Source organism: Branchiostoma belcheri, unplaced genomic scaffold (genome assembly GCF_001625305.1).
Source record: "Branchiostoma belcheri isolate BF01 breed outbred unplaced genomic scaffold, Haploidv18h27 scaffold107, whole genome shotgun sequence".
NCBI classification, from domain to species: domain Eukaryota; kingdom Metazoa; phylum Chordata; class Leptocardii; order Amphioxiformes; family Branchiostomatidae; genus Branchiostoma; species Branchiostoma belcheri.
Genome location: NW_017802458.1, coordinates 913,504 through 934,264, shown reverse-complemented (window position 1 = coordinate 934,264; position 20,761 = coordinate 913,504). Strand labels below are relative to the sequence as shown.

The 20,761-nt window shown below is 41.9% G+C and overlaps 2 protein-coding genes across 2 annotated transcripts in view; one reads left to right on the top strand and one right to left on the bottom strand.

Annotated features, from left to right (window-relative positions):
* Nucleotides 1-734: 734 nt before the first annotated feature.
* On the bottom strand, nucleotides 735-14,867 carry LOC109479921 (gamma-glutamyltranspeptidase 1-like). The gene is made up of 12 exons (XM_019781986.1): nucleotides 14,766-14,867; nucleotides 11,712-11,947; nucleotides 11,289-11,509; nucleotides 10,001-10,196; nucleotides 9,143-9,303; nucleotides 8,233-8,382; nucleotides 7,165-7,301; nucleotides 6,515-6,702; nucleotides 5,590-5,699; nucleotides 4,238-4,368; nucleotides 3,309-3,431; nucleotides 735-2,005 (listed from the first exon to the last, which is right to left on the bottom strand). Exons 2-12 carry the CDS (start codon nucleotides 11,924-11,926, stop codon nucleotides 1,865-1,867), a joined length of 1,773 nt encoding a protein of 590 aa, XP_019637545.1. The 5' UTR covers nucleotides 11,927-11,947; nucleotides 14,766-14,867; the 3' UTR covers nucleotides 735-1,864.
* A 1,331-nt stretch (nucleotides 14,868-16,198) lies between these two features.
* Nucleotides 16,199-20,761, top strand: part of LOC109479414 (gamma-glutamyltranspeptidase 1-like) — a 15,855-nt gene continuing 11,292 nt past the window's right edge. Inside the window, exons 1-2 of the mRNA XM_019781386.1 lie at nucleotides 16,199-16,422; nucleotides 18,100-18,317. Coding sequence (XP_019636945.1) covers nucleotides 16,214-16,422; nucleotides 18,100-18,317 — 427 coding nt within the window. The 5' untranslated portion in view covers nucleotides 16,199-16,213. The remainder of the gene's footprint in view (nucleotides 16,423-18,099; nucleotides 18,318-20,761) is intronic.

Here is a 20,761-nt window from a genome sequence, read left to right as displayed (position 1 = left end):
TTGACCTGGCAAAGATGGGCAAAGATGTCTGTTGCCATGCCGGAACGTGGATGGCAGATAAATATTAAATCAACATAATCACGTTTCAACATATTTTCGTCATTATTTCACTTTTCTTCATCTTCGTCACATTTCTGAAGAATGTTTTGTGCACACAAACAGTCCGCTCGAGTTGTCTGGTAATGTAAAGGCTATTAACCCACATCGAGGGCCTACCACCCTACACTGGTCGAGCAACTCAAGGAAGGCACGTGCGCACAAAATCTTCGTAAGAAACGTCAAACTTATGACGCAAATATATTGAAAAGTAATAGTAAATGTTGATTTGAGGATATACTGAAAGGAAATAAAAGAAAATAAAGAATAGACTAGTAAAACCACGTGTGATCGAGATCAGCTTCTGTAGAAACACTCATACCTTTCAAGTATAATTATATAATTAAGAACTTAGTCTATCTTTTGGGACATCAGCAAACTGACGTGAAATGTTATTCCTTGAGTGCATTAAAATATGGTAAAGATGATTCAGAGGTTATAGAAACTGATGAATTGCCAACTGGTACTCGGGCCACTGAACAGTAATTATATAACTCACGCACCAGTAATTCACAAAAGAGACACTGGTCAACCATTTTGTGCACATGGTTCTTCACAAAAAACACATGTCATAGGATTATATGATTCACGCACCAGTAATTCACAAAAGAGACACTGGTCAACCTTTTTGTGCACATGGTTCTTCACAAAAAACACATGTCATGGGATCAGCTTCATATTTCACATGAGGTATTATATAATTATAACCTTGGTCTGTTTAATTAAGCATCAACAAACAGAGGTCATGATCCCTTCAACATTGCAATAAAATATGGTATAAAGATGAGGTTTTAAAAATCATGCTGAAATACCAAATGGCACCCCGGCCCCTGGACAATAATTAACATAGCAGCAATGCACAAAAGACGCTGGTCCACCATTTTGTGCTCACTTTCCTTCAGTTTTGTTGTCTATACAAAAACAGCCTGCAGTGGGTTCCCACTGATGAGGGATCATTAGTGTAGTAATTGCACAGACCGGTAGATAAAAGCATATGTCAGGGGGTCAGCATCTTTGGAAACACATCTTTCACATGAGGTATAATTATATAACTATGAACTTAGTCTATCTTTTTGGACATCAGCAAACTGAGCTCAGATGTTATTCCTTGTGTGCATTAAAATATGGTAAAGATGATTCAGAGGTTTTATATAAACTGGTGAAGTATCATCTTGTACTCGGGCCACTGAACAGTAATTTTAGGCACCTGCAAATCCATTTTAACTTGAAACTATTAGGTTAGGATAATCAACTTTCAAATTCCGATCAATGTATGCACGCTTGTTTGTTAACTCCAAAGTCCCACGAAGAACAATAAAATGACTTAAACAATAAAGCATTCAAATTATTCTGTTACATTTCCGCCTATCATTTTAATTATTTGAACCCTACTACACATTTTCATCAGGTTGGTGAATGAATGATAGAATAGCAAATTTCCACAGTAAAAAACAAGAAATGGGCAATGCCTTCAAGTATTAGAGTTATCAAGCAAGGATTGGGGTGTTCGAAAATTCATCCTAGAACTATCGCAGAGTGGAACTCGCTGTCACCAAGTACAGTAGGTGTATCATTAAATAGCTTTAAACAGTGTTTAGAGTTAGGCGTTCAAGGGTTAATTACGCCAAGTGCCTGCAAAGCTGGTGTGTAACGCCGAAGGGCGGTTATACCGGCTATACAGGTGCACAGTTTGACAAGAGCCTTCGTAATTCTGAATTTTATTCATGACTTTTTCTAGATCGAAAGTTTCTGGTTTTATTACTTTCAATCAGAAGCCTGCTGCGTGTCCGTCCTTCCTTGAATCTGAGTGTGCGAATATCGCAGTACCCTCCTGTATGACGGCCTGCAGCACGGCTATGGTGTTGGAGTTCCTCGTCTTGTGCATCTCTGACAGGCGATCAACGACTTCCTGCAGTAAGAAGAAAAAAAACTGTAAATCTTTAAATAATTCAATCAGGTTGGTAAACAAATGAATAGCAAAGTTATTAGATATTCTGACTGGTTTACTGTGCACTGACGCTAGATGTTACATGGTGCATAGTGCACTAAGGGTGTTACAGGGTTCACAGTGCACTGTTACTTGGTTCACAGTGCAATTAAGCTAGTTACGGAATAAAAAAAAAATTAAGCTAGTTTTTACTGTTAACAATGCATATCCAAACATAGTGCAATTGTGACATACATGGGCATTGTTACATAATACAACAGTGAACTATGTAACACCTTTAGTGCACTCTGCATCAAGTAACATCTAGTGTCACGTCAGTGCACAGTAAACCAGTCAGAATTGCCCTGATGAAGATGACAGACGGTCATCGAAATGTCGGCTCGTAAAAAATAAATGGTTGTGATGAAAGAACTTTGCTATTGTACATCTTGCAGAAATTCCAGGGACAAAGTTCCAAAGAGGCTGTATATTGCTAGCTCCATGTTCGTCTATCAAAGTGTAGACACCAGGCGTAGAAGACCCGGACCCGGAAACAAAAAAGTATTATAAAAGACAAAACACAAAATAAAGTTTAAAAAAATAATCATTAGTACTGTTTATTTGTTTTCACCACAATTCACCACAAGTACAAAGATACAAGTGGAAGGGAGGACAAAACAGGTGTATTGACACCTTTACAAGTTGTCCTCCCAAACACAACATGAATACAGCTGTGTTACCGCTGTGTTACCAGTGTTTCTCTCAGGATGTGGGAAGGACATCTCCGCCCAGTTATTACTGACTGACGGTGAAGACCGTTATCCAGATACTATTGTAAACGCTAGTGTGTGTATCTGATGCACGCTGTCCTTTGGGAAGGACATTTCAGCCCAGTAAAATAACTGACTAATGGTGAAGACCGTTATCCAATTATATTGTAAACGCTAGTGTGTGTATCTGGTACACGCTGTCCTTTGGGGAGGACATTTCAGCCCAGTAATTACTGACTAACGGTGAACACCGTTATCTAGTTACTATTGTAAACACTAGTGTGTGAGTATCGGGTGCACACTGTCCTTTGGGGAGGACATCTCAGCCCAGCTATTACTGACTAACGGTGAACACCGTTATCCAGTTACTATTGTAAACGCTAGTGTGTGTATCTGGTGCACGCTGTCCTTTGGGGAGGACATTTCAGCCCAGTAAATAACTGAATAATGGTGAACACCGTAATCCAGTTACTATTGTAAACGTTAGTGTGTGTGTGTATCGGGTGCACGCTGACCTTTGGTTCGAATGGCCTTTCCCCCTCAGTGTAGAACTTGTGAGGCATCAGGGCGTGGTGCAGACGGGGCAGCTCTATCGCTGACGCCAGGCTCGTGCCGAAGCGGAGGTAATGCATTGCCGCCTATTCAAACAGAAAATAGGATATGTTTAAGTTTAAACTTTTGATCCAACACAGCAAAACTTTCGATCCAAAGTTCTCACACCTAGAGCTTTCGACCAGTCACTCTGGTCTCCCTCAGTAGACTGACCCAGTGGAGCTTGTCACGTGGCTTTTTGGAGTGTAACGTCAACACGGGGTCAAAGGTATCTGGTAAACGATTTCGGCCCCCGTCGCGGTTAAGTGAAGGGTGATGGGCCCTGATGTAAATAGCTTCTTTCACCCCTCTCAGGAAATAGTCTTTTTCAGTGTCCAATATTCTTACAGTGTCAAGTGAAACAAAATACCCAGGTGACTCTATGTGGGTGTGCTGTGACGCTTCTGACAAATCGGATATTTGGAGAACGAAAGACACTGGGCAGTTAAAATAGCTTTGTGCACCAGGTGAAAAAGGCATTGCCGTATGCCTCGCTAGGGACGAAGAGAGTAATTAATAAGTACTAAGTAGTGTGTAGTAGAGGTGAAAAATACTCAAGCTTACCGACATCTTGCACACACAGTCATCCCTCATTTAGACATCTGGAGCAGCATAAAGTTCCCGTTTAGAACTTTTATTCAACTTGTCTTTAGCCTTTGTACACTTGAAGAAGCCACACAGGTGAAACCGGTCGTGTGACAGGCTGAATAAAAGTTCCAAACGGGAATTATGCGGCTCTAGATGTCTTACTGGGGGGCGACTGCGTTTGCGAGATGTCGGTTAGCTTGAATATGATTCCCTTCTACTATATTCTAAGTACTAAGTAGTGGCAAGAAATCCATGAGTGTCTCACAAATGTTAAGGCCGTCTCCACTTTATTCCCTCCGGCTGCCCCCATCACCAGCCTGACGTCACCGGTGCTGTTCAGCACGATGAAGGGAGACATGGACGACAGCGGCCGCTTGCCTGGTTCGATGAAGTTCGCTGTGGGACGGGAGGGTAGCGAACATTCTGATGATGCGTGTTTAAAGTTAAAACTTTTGTTCCAACACAAAAAAATTCTCTCACCTAGAGCTTTCGACCTGGTCGACTCTGGTCTTCCTCAGTAGCCTGACATAGTGAAGCTTGTCACGTGGCTTCTTTGAAGTGTGACGTCAACACTAGGTCAAAGGTATCTGGTAGACGATGTCGACCCCCGTCGCGGTTCAATGTAGGGTGATGGGCCCTGATGTATACGGCTTCCTTCACCCAGACACCCTTCTACCGGGTACCTTTGACCCAGTGTTGACGTCAAACTTCAAAGAAGCCACGTGACAAGCTTCACTGGGTCAGTCTACTGAGGAAGACCAGAGTGACTGGTCGAAAGCTCTTGGTGAGAGAATTTTTTGTGTTGGAACAAAAGTTTTAACTTTAAACATATTTGTAACTAACAATACAGATGAACTTTCATGATATTCTGGTGAAGATTTAACTTTCCTGTTTAGCCTGAGTGTCAGCCTTTTTATCTTTCGTCGATCTGCTCCCCACGATCGGCTAGTGGCAGTAGCGGATCTTGGGGAGCAGACAAAAGCTACAAAGGCTGACACTCAGTCATAGCCTGGTTAGACTCCTTTGCAGACATCCAAGAGCGGCAGCGGTTATTATTATCCACTGCCTTCAAAGAAGAAGTCGAACCCCATAACAGCTAGCGTAGTAGTAGAAGTAGAAGTTTTTTCCAGACAGTTGTTACCTGTCTCCTGTTACTGTATTGCAATGAGTATTATACTTGATTGTAAAATCAATACGCCTTCGGGCATGATTTTGCAAATAAAGTTATAATTATTATTTGGAGTGGGACTTTTTTTACACGTGTTGAGGTTCTTTAGTGCGGCAAAGGGAATTACGCCTCTCCAACATCTCTCTAGCACGGGCAATACAGCTCTATTCTCGGATACATATCTCCCCAAACCAAATACTAGCGGAAACAGGTATTCTACGTACATGTTACTTAGTTACAAGTGAGTAAAAACTATTTCCTGGCCTTTTGATGTATGTAGGGCCCCATCACCGTTTCTACATAGTCATTGGGCCACAAAGCAAAACTACAGGAGGGGGCTAGCATATTTTTTTCTTTACTTTTTATAATTCTGCATTTCTTGCACATTCACTGAAACTCTGTATCTCATTGCAAGTAAGGGAGACTTTATTTGAGACAGTTTGGATTACCTGCACATCCAGGAAGGTAATAGGGTATTTTCATTCCCGGAAAGTTGAAGTCCCTCATCAGGTTGTTCAGAATGACTCCTGTAGATGCGGAGCGAAACGCGGCACCAAAGCTGGGAACAAAACAAGTTATTTTGTCTTTAAGTTTTTATTTTCTTTTAACACACGACGAAGACAGAATCTGTTATTGAGCCCTTCGGAGCTTGAATATGCAACAAAGTTCATTATTATCTATAAGACTACCACCTTTATGCCCATTGTCTTAGTAATAGTTAAGATAGAAGATCATGTGTATATCAGCAATCGCAAACTTTTGCCGGAAATTTGCACTGGTATGGAGATTAACGTTGGTAACGCTAACCTCTCGATGATACGTGTGTTTGTGTTTTGTTATTTTTGGTCAGCGCCCGGCCGGGTCTCCAATATGAATAGAGATGTGTGTCTAGCATTATGAATTCCAAATCCCTTAGCTTTCATTCTCAGGGCAAACTAGAAAGGAAACATTTGCAAAGCAAATGCATAATGTTTACCTTCGCATATTTTCTGGTCTGTTAATAGATATTCTTACCCAAACACACACACACACACACACACACACACACACACACACACACATATATATATATATATATATATGTGTGTGTGTGTGTGTGTGTGTGTGTGAATATATATATATATATATATATATATATATATATATATATATATATATATGATTGTATATATATGGTCAGACAGGAGTCTAAATCCCTCCTGCTATAAAATTGTAACATGATGTAACCCAACACTAGTTACCATGGTGACAGACGTATGGTTCAGGTCATTAACCTTATTGGTTTGGAGAGGAAGAAGAAGAGGAAACAGAGCAAAAACAATATGTTTTCCTTCGGTAAACATGATAATAAAAAAGTAACAGACTACTTCTTACTATCTGTTGATGGTGCTTGAGACGGACACGGCGTCTCCGCCCGGCGCCAGGACCGACACGTGGGTGGTCCCGCCGTCCTGAGGCACGTAGTACACCGGGTCGTAGTACCGCCAGTCGTGCGTCTCCGTGTCGCTGATCCGCTGCCTCAGGGAGTCGGCGAACGACTTTGACGTCATCTTCTTCACTACCTATATAGAAAAGTAAAGAAGGGTAGTCACGGCGTCTTTTAAGGCAGTAGGGGCAGTGTGTTGCCGTTGCAATGTGTCTAGATAAGTGTATTGGAAGGCGGAGCCCATCCCACTCCTTCCGATGTCTTTTACGTCATCAACCAAAGCCATGTATCCATTTCGGCGAAAGACCTGGGCGTCATATTCTTTACTACCTGTATAGGAAAGGCTAACTTTAAAGTGAGGCCTTTTTTGGCTTTAGGGGCAGTGGGCTGCTAGTACAATGTGTCTAAGGCAAAGTATTGGAAGGTGGAGCCCATTACCCTGAAGCCCATTTAAAAGTCGTGTAAAGTGACTTTCCCAAGGGCAAAAGATCGGTGGCATGCCAGGACTCGAACCCATGCTCTCTTGGTTCCGAGTCGAGCACACTGCCGCTACGCCACACGACCCCACTAGAAGGGTTACTAGGAGACATCTCCTCACCTCCTTCACGTCAACAAAGTTGGGATCGCCCAGCTCCGTTTTTCTGGCGAATGTGAACTTGAAGGCCTCGAGCATCCTGTGGTACGTCAGGACCTGGTTATCAACCCCGTCCACACTGGAGGCGTTCAGACCGTAACCTGCATATGGAAACAAGTGTTATGAAGCAGATTTAAACTGCAATTTCCAACACAACAAATTAGACTCACCAAAATTTCGACTGTACAACTCCAGTCTTTGTCAAGGAATGAGCAATCCATCGCTTCCGTGACGTCACTCAGATAACACACGTGACTCCGTGAGCAGTAGATCATAGGTTGCAGAAAGTCTGTGGCTCCCCCCCCCCGTCTCTGTTGAGGGATGGTTGCAATGCCCTGATGTAGATGGCCTCACCACTCCCAATGAAAAAAGTGGTCACTTAAAAATGCTTTGTCCAGAAGTTTGTCTGTACTCTTCATTACATTTTAACCGGCCTAGAAAATTAAACAAACCAGCCTACCACAACCACCACCGCTATCAGCCTAGTGCTACAAATACTACCATTACCACTAATACTACCAAAATGCATTGTTCCGAAAGAAATTCTTTGCATTGCAACAGTCCTGAAAATTGAAACAAACCACTACCATTATTATTAATACCTACTCAACTACTATTACTACTACTACTACTACTACTACTACTACTACTACTACTACTACTAACTAGTACTTCTACTACAAAATGTACTGTCTACTACTACTACCACTACTACTACTACTACTACTAACTACTACTTCTACTACAAAATGTACTGTCTACTACTACTACTACTTCTACTACAAAATGTACTGTCTACTACTTACTACTACTACTACTACTACTACTACTACTACTACTACTACTACTACTACTCCTTACTACTTACTACTACTACTACTTATACTACTACTACTACTTATACTACTTCTATAACAGCTGCAGCTGCTGCTGCTACTACTATCATTACTACACTACTGCTGCAACTACTACTACTACAACCTTACCCTAAACATTAACCCTAACATCAATACTGCAGTAACTATTTCTCACCGTCCCAGATGTTGAGCATGAGACTTAAAACAGCGCCCCCTCCCGGTGGAGGCGGGGATAGCACCGTCAGTCCACCCTCTAGGGAAATCTTCAGCGGGTCCGAAACTTCCACCTGATAGTCACGGAGGTCTTGCTCAGTGATGATGCCCCCTTGTAAAGATACAAAGTCAGTACAAGGTCAGAAATGAACAGCATTTTTTCTGTGTCAATTTCGAATGTGTCAATGCTTCGTGGGAAAGGTTTACATTATATCAGTATAGGCAACGGATGCGATAAACGACTAGGTTTTAAAAGTATTTTCACATGATGTGTGGAACCGTAGACAGCGTTGATGAAGGTTAGACATCCAGGTATTATAATAAGATACGCCAAAAAGCAGTTACTCAAGCAACTGGATATAATTTTAGAAATGGTCAGACGTTTCAGCTAGTATCCAGTAGCTTTCGTCAGTGACACAATCACCCAGCTGGTCAGTCAGTCACTGACGAAAGCTAGTGGATACTAGCTAAAACGTCTGACCGTTTCCAAAGTCATATCCAGTTGCTTGAGTAACTGCTTTTAGTCGTAGACTGCGTTACTCATGATCAGGCTTTAGCACAAGCATATCACAACTATCACCGCTATCAGCCTAGTGCTACGGATATGTCAATTGACTCTTGTCAAGGTCAAATATCAGGGTCACATGTGAAGGACCAATATGAAGGTAAAGTTTCGAGGTCAAGTATCAAGGTCAAATGTCCGTGTCATGTTAAGATGTTGATTGGCAGATGAAGAAGACCTTGTTGACATAGCCTGCAGTTTGGGTCAACAAGGACTTCGACCAAAGGGTGTGACGGCTTTAAAATCATGCTATCATTGGGAATACGTGTGTTTGAGTTTGTCCATCTGAAGTGAGATGTAAGCTGGAAACCTGCGTCCTGTATGTCCTTTGCCAGGTTCCTGGCGATCGGGCCGGTGTAGAAGGCGTCTGCACCTCCATCGGCAATCGCACGGAGCGTTTCTGCAAGCCTGGGCCGCCTCATCGTCATGTTCACACCCAGGACGTTGTTGTTCTCGTCGCACAACACGTCACTGGATGGGGGAAAGGTGAAGACACGTTAAACACTGGCCCTTCATCGCGTTTGGTTAAACGTTCTTTCATCTATAAGTCCGGGAAAGGTAGACAACCCTAGGAAAATAGCCGGAATTTACCTGATCTAAAGATATGGTCCGCCATCTTGGATTTTGGTCAATGACGTCATCAAATTAGCATAATTTACGCATAATTATTAATAAAAATTACATAACATTATATAAGATTTCATTAATGCCAGAAAGCATGTGTAAGTTAACATAAAAGCCTGAAATTGCATTTTTAAAGTCAAAATTACTGATTTTTGCAAAATAAATACTTGTCAGAAACCCGTTGCCATGGCAACACGAAAAATATTAATCTATCTCACTGCTATAAAATTGTTGGCATGAATATTTTTAGAAAAATTCACCAAGTCTGGTGACCCTAGCCCACGCCATTCGGACGTTATTCGACATCAAAGTTGGCGTGGGCACTTTTAGCCCCCCTCCCCAGTCTAGATAGGGTTAAAGAAACATCAAAGGCATTATTGAGTGAAGCCAGATAAGACAAGAAGAGTAGGATTTTCGTATATAGTAATTGACATCTTCGCGGCCGTGTAACGCAAATAAACCTAAGTTAAAAGTACAGGACTTGTTAGACATGTTATAGCATGGATAACTGGGCGCTCTGGCAGCAAGGTTGTCTCTGACTCACCACAAGTGGTTCTTTGGATCACTGATGAACTCTAGGTTCTTACTGATGGCCTTGTTCAACGGCCGGCCGATACAGAAGCCCTGTTCAGCCATCTGTATAGCCGGTTGGAACAGGTCCTTCCACGGTAACTTCCCGTGCCGCTGGTGCGCCTCCCAGAACCCCCGGACCTGGCCCGGTACGGCCACAGCCAGCCCGCCTGCAGAACACATAATACACCAATTTCACACTTCCCATAATGCCTAGTAACGGTCACGGATATGACGTAAGACCACACCCTCCCCCTTCCTCGATGTAATATTTCCAATAAGTTCTATCGACAAACTGGTCAACTATTGTTTTGAATTATTTCTCTAGTATAAAGCGCATGCCATAATTGCATTTTTGTTGGAATTAGAGAAAATGACGTACCTTCTATCGTTCTACCTTCTACCGAAGACTCTCCTACTCGCACGGTCGCATTACGTATATTAGAACGATAGAAGGTACGTCATTTTCTCTAATTCCAACAAAAATGCAATTATGGCATGCCCTTTATACTAGATAAATAATTCAAAACAATAGTTGACCAGTTTGTCGATAGAACTTGTCGGAAATATTACATCGAGGAGGGGGGTGGTCTTACGTCATATCCGTAACCGTTACTAGGCATTATGGGAAGTGTGAAATTGGTGAATAGAGCAGCTGCCTTGTCCTGCCTTGTTGCTCCTACAATTCTTGTGCAAATCAGTACTTTACTGCAACATTAAGCGAGCTTAAAGATCAAGTAAGGATACGTTTATGTTTAAGTAGACTTTACGTTGTTCATAAAAAGAGTGTAAAGACTGTGGCATTTACGATGGCTTAAGTGTGACTTAAATACTGCTTAATTATATTGAAATATTTGAGCCTTGTTTACGAACACCATGAAGCATGCTTAAATATCGGTTTTCGTGCAGTGATAAACTTGATCATGAGTTTTACCTACAACTCGACAACTTTAATTTAGCTGTTAATACTTAACTGTGCTGTGTTATGTATCATCATAAAACCTCAAATAGTACGTCATTTGCTTGTGTGACTAGCAACATAAATTTTGACATGATTCCGGTGATTTTGGCAATGTCTGGCCTAGAGGCTATATACCCCCAACAGCACCGATTATTTAGCCTCTCACAGGCTTCGGGAGGCGGCTGGAGAGAAGAAATCGGTCAAATAGAGAGATAACATGCCAGGGGAGTTGGTCCGAGAGAGAGGACTGTTTGCCGCACCCGAAGCCTGGTAGAGACTACCGACTATTTTCCTGCCTCACCAAAAGATGCACTGATGTTGTTACTTCCAAACATGTGTGTGGAGGCTCTGGATGGGGCATTTCCACGTGCGTTGATGACCTGGGCCGTGCCTGTCTCTTTGTTGTATATTGTCATGATTAAACCCCCGCCGATCCCCGCGCTGTGGCCGTGTACCAGCTCCACACAGGCTAACGCCGCGATGGCGCTATCCACAGCCGAACCGCCCTTCTTTAGAATGTCCCTACAAAATAAACACAGATGACATACTGTCAGATAACATTACTTTTGTGCATTCTGTTTATATCTTGTTCTTAAACAAGATATAAACAAGAGGACTGGTATTTTGCATTAATAGATCCTGGTGCGAAGTGCCACAGTATAAACACAAAACTGCATGCCATAAACAACAATCATTGATTATATAGAATCCAGTCACCACGTACCTGCCTATGGTAGAACACTCCAGTGCGTCAGCGGCGACCGCCCCGTGTGTGTACGGGCCTCCGGTGAGGTCCAGCCCGCCCGGCTGGGGACGCAGGCACGGTGGTCTCGCGGCCGCGGTCGCGTCTTGCCGTTGGCGCCATTCCTTCAGCAGTAGACTGATCACAGCAGCAAGTAGCGTGATTGTGACAACGCCTCGGACGGTGACAGACTCCATGCTTGCATCGGACGACTATTTCTAAACATATCAAACAAATCTATCAGTTTACGTACCGCATTATGTTTTGAAGCTCGAAGATGATCGCGTGTGCGTGGTCAAATTGACTAATCGACGCCGTAGGCGCTGTGGAGATTGTCTGCATTTCGCTTCAAGCTACACTTTCTTTATAATTACATGTGCGTGCGTGTCACGGTTTAAAAACTGAAAACTGCATTTAAGATAGTATTTTCTTACGTTCTCATGGAATGTGCTGTCTTATATCACTGCATTTAAAACAGTGTTTTCTTACGTTTTCATGGAAAGTATTGTCTTATATCACGTGTTTGGAGATCTGTTCGCAAGCTATGGCGAAACAGGTGACCACTTGTGTCACTACAGGTACATAATGGGGGAGGGGTCAAGAGGTTAATTACCCTTCCACAGGTTCTATGAAGGCCGCACAACACAGTATTTATGGGCGAACCCAGTAGTCAAAAGTAGTCCGGGCACAAAGTAGTGCTGCATAATACTAGAGAAGGGTGCAGAGATTGTTTTGTGCATGGCATCGAGATAGAACCTGTGGTAAATGTTAGAGGAATACGTCAGTTTTGAGATTGTAAAAGTTGAATTATGGTGCGTGTTCAGTCGGCATACATTTGCGCTTGGATACTTGTACCGACTAGTACTGTGCATCGTCTGCAGTTCCATGACCTCCGCAGTGGCGCTAATAAAAGAGGGCATGAGAAGAGAACAAGCCGGCAAATCTAAGCTCATTTTCACACATTTTGTACACTACACTCTGAAATTAAACATATAAAATTTTGAACTTTGCTTGTGCACCCTACTATAATTTTTAGTGAGTCACTTTGGGGTCCTTAACTATAGAAATCCCCGTAGGGCTAAAACTGTGTTGTGCGTCCATAATGGGGGGAGGGGGTCAAGAGGTTAATTACCCTTCGACAGGTTCTATAAATCGGCCTGGAGTGCATGAAAGAAACAAGGGAAAGTGTCAAAATATTGGTACTCCTCCCGCCTTGGCTACAGCCAGAGTCTATTACCTTTCGACGTGGGGTCGAGTGGCGTAGCGGCAGAGTGTTTTGCAGAGTGCTCGACTCGGAATCAAGAGGTCTTGGGTTCGAGTCCTGACATGACACCGATCGTGTGCCTTTGAGAATGGCACTTAACACGACTTCACTTAACTGAAGTGAAAATCAGTACTTTCCTGTCCCGTATTTGTACTCTGTGTTGGTGGCGGCATAAAATAAGTTGATATAAATTGAGTGTGCCGTCGCCATGTTTGGTCATGAAATGTTGGTATTAAGAAAAATTACCTTTCGTTTCAGAAACAGGGTTGAATTAAAGGAAGATCATAAAATAAGGGTAGTTTTTAGACGTTACGATACAAATCACTGTAACGTATCAAGGTTTGATACTTGGGTCTACCTAAATACCTCAACCGACCTCAACCGACCTCAACCGGCCTCAACCGACCGCAACCGACCGCCTATTGGGTTAATATGCAGTATACATGGCTAACAATCTTTTCCAACGCTCTGGATACATTATTTATGCTTGTATGAATGAAAAAAAAACAGTGTATTTGCCAGTTTTAAAAGTTATTCCTCTGGTCTGTTGGATCGATATCTTTGGGCCTGCATGCGGAATCTCTGTACACCTTTTGCTTCAGTACAGGCAACAGAACGCAAAGATGTTGGTTTATAAATCATAGTAAAGCACAAATACTACCATAACCATCTCATAATAGCTATATACCGAGTGTTTTCCAGTCTGACATCCAAGCTGCTTAGCACGTACGCCTACCGGCTTGACCTCCATTGACCTCAAGGAGGAACGCTCCGCGGAACGTGAAACCAGAGGAATAACTTTTAAAAACTGGCAAATACGTCAGAGTTACAGTGTTTTTTTTTTCATTCATACAAGCATAAACAATGTATCCAGAGCGTTGGAAAGGGTTGTTGGCCCATGTATACTGCATATTAACCCATTACGCGGTCGGTTGCGGTCGGTTGAGGTATTTAGGCATACCGTTGATACTTAAGCTAGTTTTTACTGATTACAATGCATTTCTGAACGTAGTGTAGTTATTACATACATACTAGGCATTGTTACATCATAGGGACATATGTGGTTCCAAATGTAAAGTGTTTCTATATATGATATAAAATTTGTTAACTGACAATACTGAGCTATCGCAGTCCCAAATAGAAATTATCAAAAGGCTTGTCACATCTCTTTTGTTAGGAATCATAATAGTTCAAACAATAAGAAAATGTAACAATGCCGCTACGCCACACGGCCCCACAAGATTGGAGATTAAAGTTGAAGTCCCGTGTTCTAGGGACAGGCACATGTCTAACACAAACACCCGACGTGGTGTGGCGGCTGCTGACGGCCTTAAACTGTTCAAGTCTTTTAATTTTACTTGATTTATTGAAATTGCAACAGTGCAATACACGCGGAACATAGGCAGCTGTTGTTGTGTCCCACACATAGAAACGAATACAGGACAGACAATACTCATTTTCACCTGAGCGAAGTGAGGAAAGTAGTGTAAAAGTCGTGCCTTTCCCAAGGGCACAAGATCGGTGGCATGTCAGGACTCGAACCCATGACCTCTTAGTTCCGAGTCGAGCACTCTGCCGCTTCGCCACACGACCCTAAATTCTAGTCTTTTCAAACAGTCATGATAGCACATGTAACACCTTTAACCGCCAGTTTATGTCATTGAGTAATAACGTCTCTACTTTAAACACTATGGGTAAATAATTAATGTCTCAATGTAGATTGGCAAACCTTCTGCATAGATTTAGAATCTGTACAGTAAATATATCCCCACCTGGGAGCCACAAAGGGAAAGGAGGTGTTGGTAGTATTTCGGCGCCGATCCCCCATAGAATCACATGTCGCGGCTAGGAAACAAGTCTAACCAGTTTAGCTAATCAAGAGAAAGTGTTAAGATGTCCTGTGTGACCTCTGACATGGGAGTGACTACGAACAAACATCACATTTCAGTGAAGCATAGAGTATAGTTTTGCATGGTGCAACCGTCTACTTGGGTAAACAACTACTAAGTATTAGGCCTTTCACGCATCGACAGGTTGGGGGTTTGAATCCCACCGCCCAGAGTGGGTTTATGTCCAACAATAGGTACTACCACTCTACACAATGTGCAGACAACTTCTTCAGAGCTTTGATATGGTTCGGGGATGATTAGATGAGTGTCAGAGTTCAGGGGTCACTAGAGCAGAGGAACGAAAGGCGAATTTCCCACTAGGGCCACACCAATTTAATTTCTTGGTTAACGGATTTTTCTAGGAAAATAATGGAGCGGGCGGGTGAAAAAATATAAAAATAAAAAAAGGCCTAGGCATACTATTATGGCCCAAAATGGTACGATAGGAGCCATGAAGTCAACACACCAGGCTGGTTCATAATTTAACCAATGAATTTTGAACTTTTAATGATACCATTGCATTGAAAGATAGAATAACTGTAACAACTAGGATGAAAAGGACTGTTTTCAACTGTTCAGGGCAAAATATGAGCATTTTGCAGTTGATTCTGGATTTTATTTTTATTTTTATTTGCAAATCAGAAAAAAATGAAGCGGGCGAATCCGATAACCACGAAATTAAATTGGTGTGGCCTAGGAGAGAATTGTACGAATCGAACCGATTAAATTCGCTCTGATCCGGCTTCGATTTGGACATGAAAGTCATCGCGCATAATGGAATGAAGTCTAACAAGTTCAGACAACCATAATTAAATCGTCGACGTATCATCTGTGACATGGGAGTGGCTACGAACAAATATTACAGCTTGCTTTTAAGTGAAGCCATACATTCGCAATGATTTTAGAGCAGCTAAACTGGAAATATTCTGAATAAGGCAATATATTGACACATACTGCTTCACATTAGCACATTTCAATCATTATTTCATACGTTGGGTACTTAAAACTGTAGAAACAAGCCCCAAGATGAGTCCTTTATTTTATGGGTGGTACCCTAAAAATCAGCCAAGGGCCCTTCCAGTAACTATTTTCCGTCAGAATTTTGGATATTTTTGCTCCATGCTGGTCAATCTACATTAAGAGAGTATAGTTTCAACTCAATATGTAGATAAGTGACTAGAATATTGACTTGAAAAACATCGTGTGTCCAAGCCCTAAAAACTGCACTGGATGCCTTTAAGAACCAGATTAATTGGATGGGTAGGTAGGTAATTAGATGGTACATGGTGGTCAGAGTTCAGAGGTTATCCGGAACTAGTCCTGAAGGAAACATGCAGGCTATAGCGAAGCACCTGTCTGTCGCTGCTGTAGCTTTAGTTATAGCCTTTCTTGTCCAAGTCTACCAAAGACAAAGTCCCAGCGAGAATCTAGCGGGAAGACTGTGCCATGGAGCCCGGCCTTCTGACAGGGACGCCGCCGGAGGACCGTACAACCACGGCGCGGTAGCCTCCGACTCAGCCGTGTGCTCACAGATCGGCAGGTACGCTAATTATTAGTCCCATGGGAAAATATTGTGGATCCGGTTTTCAGACCTAGCCTCTACCAGGCTTCGGGAGGCGGCTGGAAAGAGTAGAAATAAGCCAAATAGAGGAAGATAACATGCCAGGGGAGTAAAGCCGGGTGCGGCAAAATGTTCTCTCCTATCAAAAAAACTCCCCTGGCATGTTATCCCTCTATTTGACCGATTTATACTCTTTCCAGCCGCCTCCCGAGGCCTGGTAGAGGCTATTCCAGACCGACTCTTCTAAGAAACTGCCGATTGTAGCATTTTGTTGTTGAATCGTACGTACTTCATTTCGTTTTCGTATGTAAATTTTAGTATATTGTTTTACTCATGTTTCCTTGTCCATTTTTTCTCTCCTTCAATTGTGATAGATAGACTCAATTTCTTCCTTTTTGGGGGGCGAAAATGACCGGAAACTCCGTATGCAGTTAGAGTGAACAAATTCAACCAGGCGTCCTCGCATTTTCTTTATATACTTATGATAATACAGGCTTTTGGAGTTACTTAATTTTTGCTTATGGGCTGTTTTCGGACCAAAATGTACTATGGCGGTGTGTGATAATGAGATAATGGGATCATTTGCCTGTAGGGCAGACAGTACTGTTAAATCTGGCCATAGGAACACATGCTTAAATATATACACTAATAGAAGTCCTCATGAAAGTACTTTCCCATACTTCAATCTCAAAAATTCTTCTGCACCAAATAGCCACAAGGGTTTAATCCCCACATGTAGAAAGAAAACAGGGGTCCGCCAGGTCAAATTCCCGCCACAGCTGAGGATAGTAAACAAACCTCAACTTTGACCTAATTTTTCCATGGTATCCATCCGCACAGGCCAGACAAGACCTAACCACTCACATCTCTCATTACGCCCACTAAACTGGTGAAATAAACAAAACTTTACCAATGTAGGAAAGTTTAGACCCTACCTGTGTCTTCCAGCCCAAAAATCTCCAAAATGGACCAAAACTTTCATGAGAAAAAAAGGGTTTCAAAGGTATTAACTAGGCACTACAATCGTGTTCCCATTTTTTGTCTTCCACTGCGCAACGCAAATGTGACGTCTGTCCTGTAAGGCATCCAGTGCAATTTCAGGGCAGCAAAACTGGAAATATTCTGAATAAAGGTAATCTTTGTGGTACTGACACATACTGCTTCACATTAGCACATTTCAGTCAGTATTTCATACTTTGGGCTTTTCAAACTGCAGAAACAAGAACCAAAATTAGTCCTTTATTTTCCTGGTGGCACCCTAAAAATCCTATCCGGGTCCTTCCAGTAACCGTTTTTCGTCAGAATTTTGGACATTTTTGCTCCATGAATGTCGATATACATAGTGTTGTTCCAAGTTAGTATGTACATAAGTGAATAGAATATTGACTTTAAACAATCTGGTTTCTAAGTCCTAAAAACTGCACTGGATGCGTTGGATTATTATTATTATTATTATTATTATTATTATTATTATTATTATTATTATTATTATTATTATTATTATTATTATTATTATTATTATTATTATTATTATTATTATTATTATTATTATTATTATTATTATTATTATTATTATTATTATTATTATTATTATTATTATTATTATTATTATTATTATTATTATTATTATTATTATTTATTATCTTTTATTTTTAGAGACGTTCTAGTGAACGGTTCTGCTGTGGACGCCGCCATCGCGACGCTCCTCTGTCTGGGTGTGGTACATCCGCAGTCTCTAGGGCTCGGAGGGGGTTTTCTGATGACCGTATACAACAAAGCTACAGGCACGTCACAGGTCATCGACGCGCGTGAAACTACCCCTTTAGCAGCCACGGAAGACATGTTTGTAGAGAACCCGGACCTATCTACAATGGGTACGTTAAAAAGTCAAGTTTGTATCAATGTCATCGTAGCTTATGGCTAGAGAAAGCAATTACATGTTTACATTTATGTAGCAGTGTCATTTGTAACAACAACACCTAGCTGCAGTAATCTTTCAAGTCTTTGGTCATCAAAATGTCAAATGTATAAACTAACAGGTTGTTGAAAACAGCTTAAAGGAATTAAATGCGATTTCAGAGCAGCAAAACTGCAAATATTGTGAATAAGGCAATCTTTATGATATTGACACATACTACTTCACATTAGTACATTTCAATCAGTATTTTATACTTTGGGTATTTAAAACTGCAGATACAAGTCCCAAGATGAGTCCTTCATCTTATGTGTGGTACTCTAAAAATCACCCTTTCAGTAACCCTTTTCCGTCAGAAATTTGGATATTTTTGCTCCATGATCGATGGTCAATATACACTGGGATAGTGTGGTTTCAACTCAGTATGTAGATAGGTGACTAGAATATTGACTTTGAAAAATCTGGTTTCCAAGCCCTAAAAACTGCGTTGGATGGCAACAATGGTCATGAGGGGGAGATACCGGGTTGCCCCCCCCCCTCCCCAAATTGGCCCATTAGGTGCAAGTAAGACAATATCTATGTCTGCATGTTCTTCTCTGCATACATGTAATTGAGAGATCTTCGTGATGGTAAAATTATGCCCCACTGTCTTAAAACATCAGCCAAAATAGTTCTGAGTTGTGTTGAATGAAGGACGTTCTAATTTAAGCTCTTTAATTTGAAGTAATGCGCCCACACACACATATACATACACAAATCACATATCCGCCAAGTAACTAACTTCAAATGGTCTGGAAGAAATGCAGTCACAATGTTATCGCCCCCTCCCCAGAATGAGTATCTATTATCACCATGGATACATGTCTTTCCTCCCTAAGGCATATGACCTCCTCATGACCCCAGTACCAAGTAGGGTGGCCAGATTCAGGCGACGAAGGAATGTCTCTTCAACAGTTTGTTGCAACTCTGAACTTTCACACACAATTATCCCATTTTAGAGAAATTTAACGAGATTCTGGGGTAGATAAATAGCCTGGTTACCAAACCTATTATAGCTCCCGAGTCCTACATCCTCTCCGCAAATAGAGGATGTAGGACTCGGGAGCTATGATAGGTTTGGTAACCAGGCTAGTAGATAAATGGCTGCTTAAAGGAAAGATTTGCGAAAACCAGCGATCTGATTGGCCGACGCGGTCACAAGGGAGGGTTCCAGCAACGCCTGGCTAAATCGGTCCCTACACCCCAGGGCCATTGTTGCCTCATATGGGTAGGGACCAGCAAATCGCCATGCGCAGAACTAGGGACGATATATTTGTCTTCGTCAGAAAGACTATGAAATTGTCTCGCCGCATTGTGGGTGACTGCGGATTTATCGATATAACTCTTGAAGGCATGTTTCGACGTCCATGATTTTTGGCAGGCAGATTACCGTTGTTGAGGCGGAAGACACGTACAAGTCTGGGCTTTGTGGGGGTCTGTACGTCACGTTAGTGCACCTTTTGTGTTTGTGGCTTGTGAGCAAAATAACTCGAGTATATTTAAATAGATGTTCATGATTTTGGTAGGCCAGCTACCATTGTAGAGGCCAAGGTCGAGTTCGAAAACAGGTCTCGTGGGGGGTCCCTATGTCGCTGCAGTCGACCTTTTGTGTTACATATATAATGGTCTTCCCCCCACCAACCTTTACTTTGATTCAGATGGGGACAGCTGGTCTCCCAACTGTAATCAATTGCTTACAATTGAGGGGCTGTCCAATAATTACTTGGGGGGGGGGTTGTACATGCATCAAGTCATTCCCTGAATTGTAAGGCCAGACCAAGTAATTTTTATGGATGACCTTGAATTTATTGCCAAAGCGCGATAAGATACACGAAGGGCCGAAAAAAAACTGATTAAGATGCATAGATTTGGAATATACTAACTGTTGAAATACAAAGGTTAGGGCGCAAATTGAATAAAAGAACATAGTGTAGCAACAAACGAAAATAGCAATAAATCTCGCCCTGTTCTGATTCTATCCCTTCATCACATCTTCTCTTATTACATGTTGCGACACTGTCGTGACATCATAATACAGTACTCACTGTAAGCAGAATTTTGGTAACAGTTTTTTTCAGTCCAAAATGAAATATCCGTAAATAATTTCATCAGGTTGGAAGATACTTAGGGTATAGAATTTTCTTCTTACACAACCAGTAAGGTTCTCACCTGCTTACGTTTCGATGTCTATCAGACACCTTCCTCAGAGCTTCTGACTGGAGTTCTGCAACTCGCCGCTATTTAACGCCAATGTAGGTGGCGCTTTTGCGGCGAGAATGCAATCCCAAACGTGGCTGAGCTTGTATCCCCCCTCGTCCCGGTTCATCACTGGGGTTGACTTCCTTATGACAAAATGAAATACTT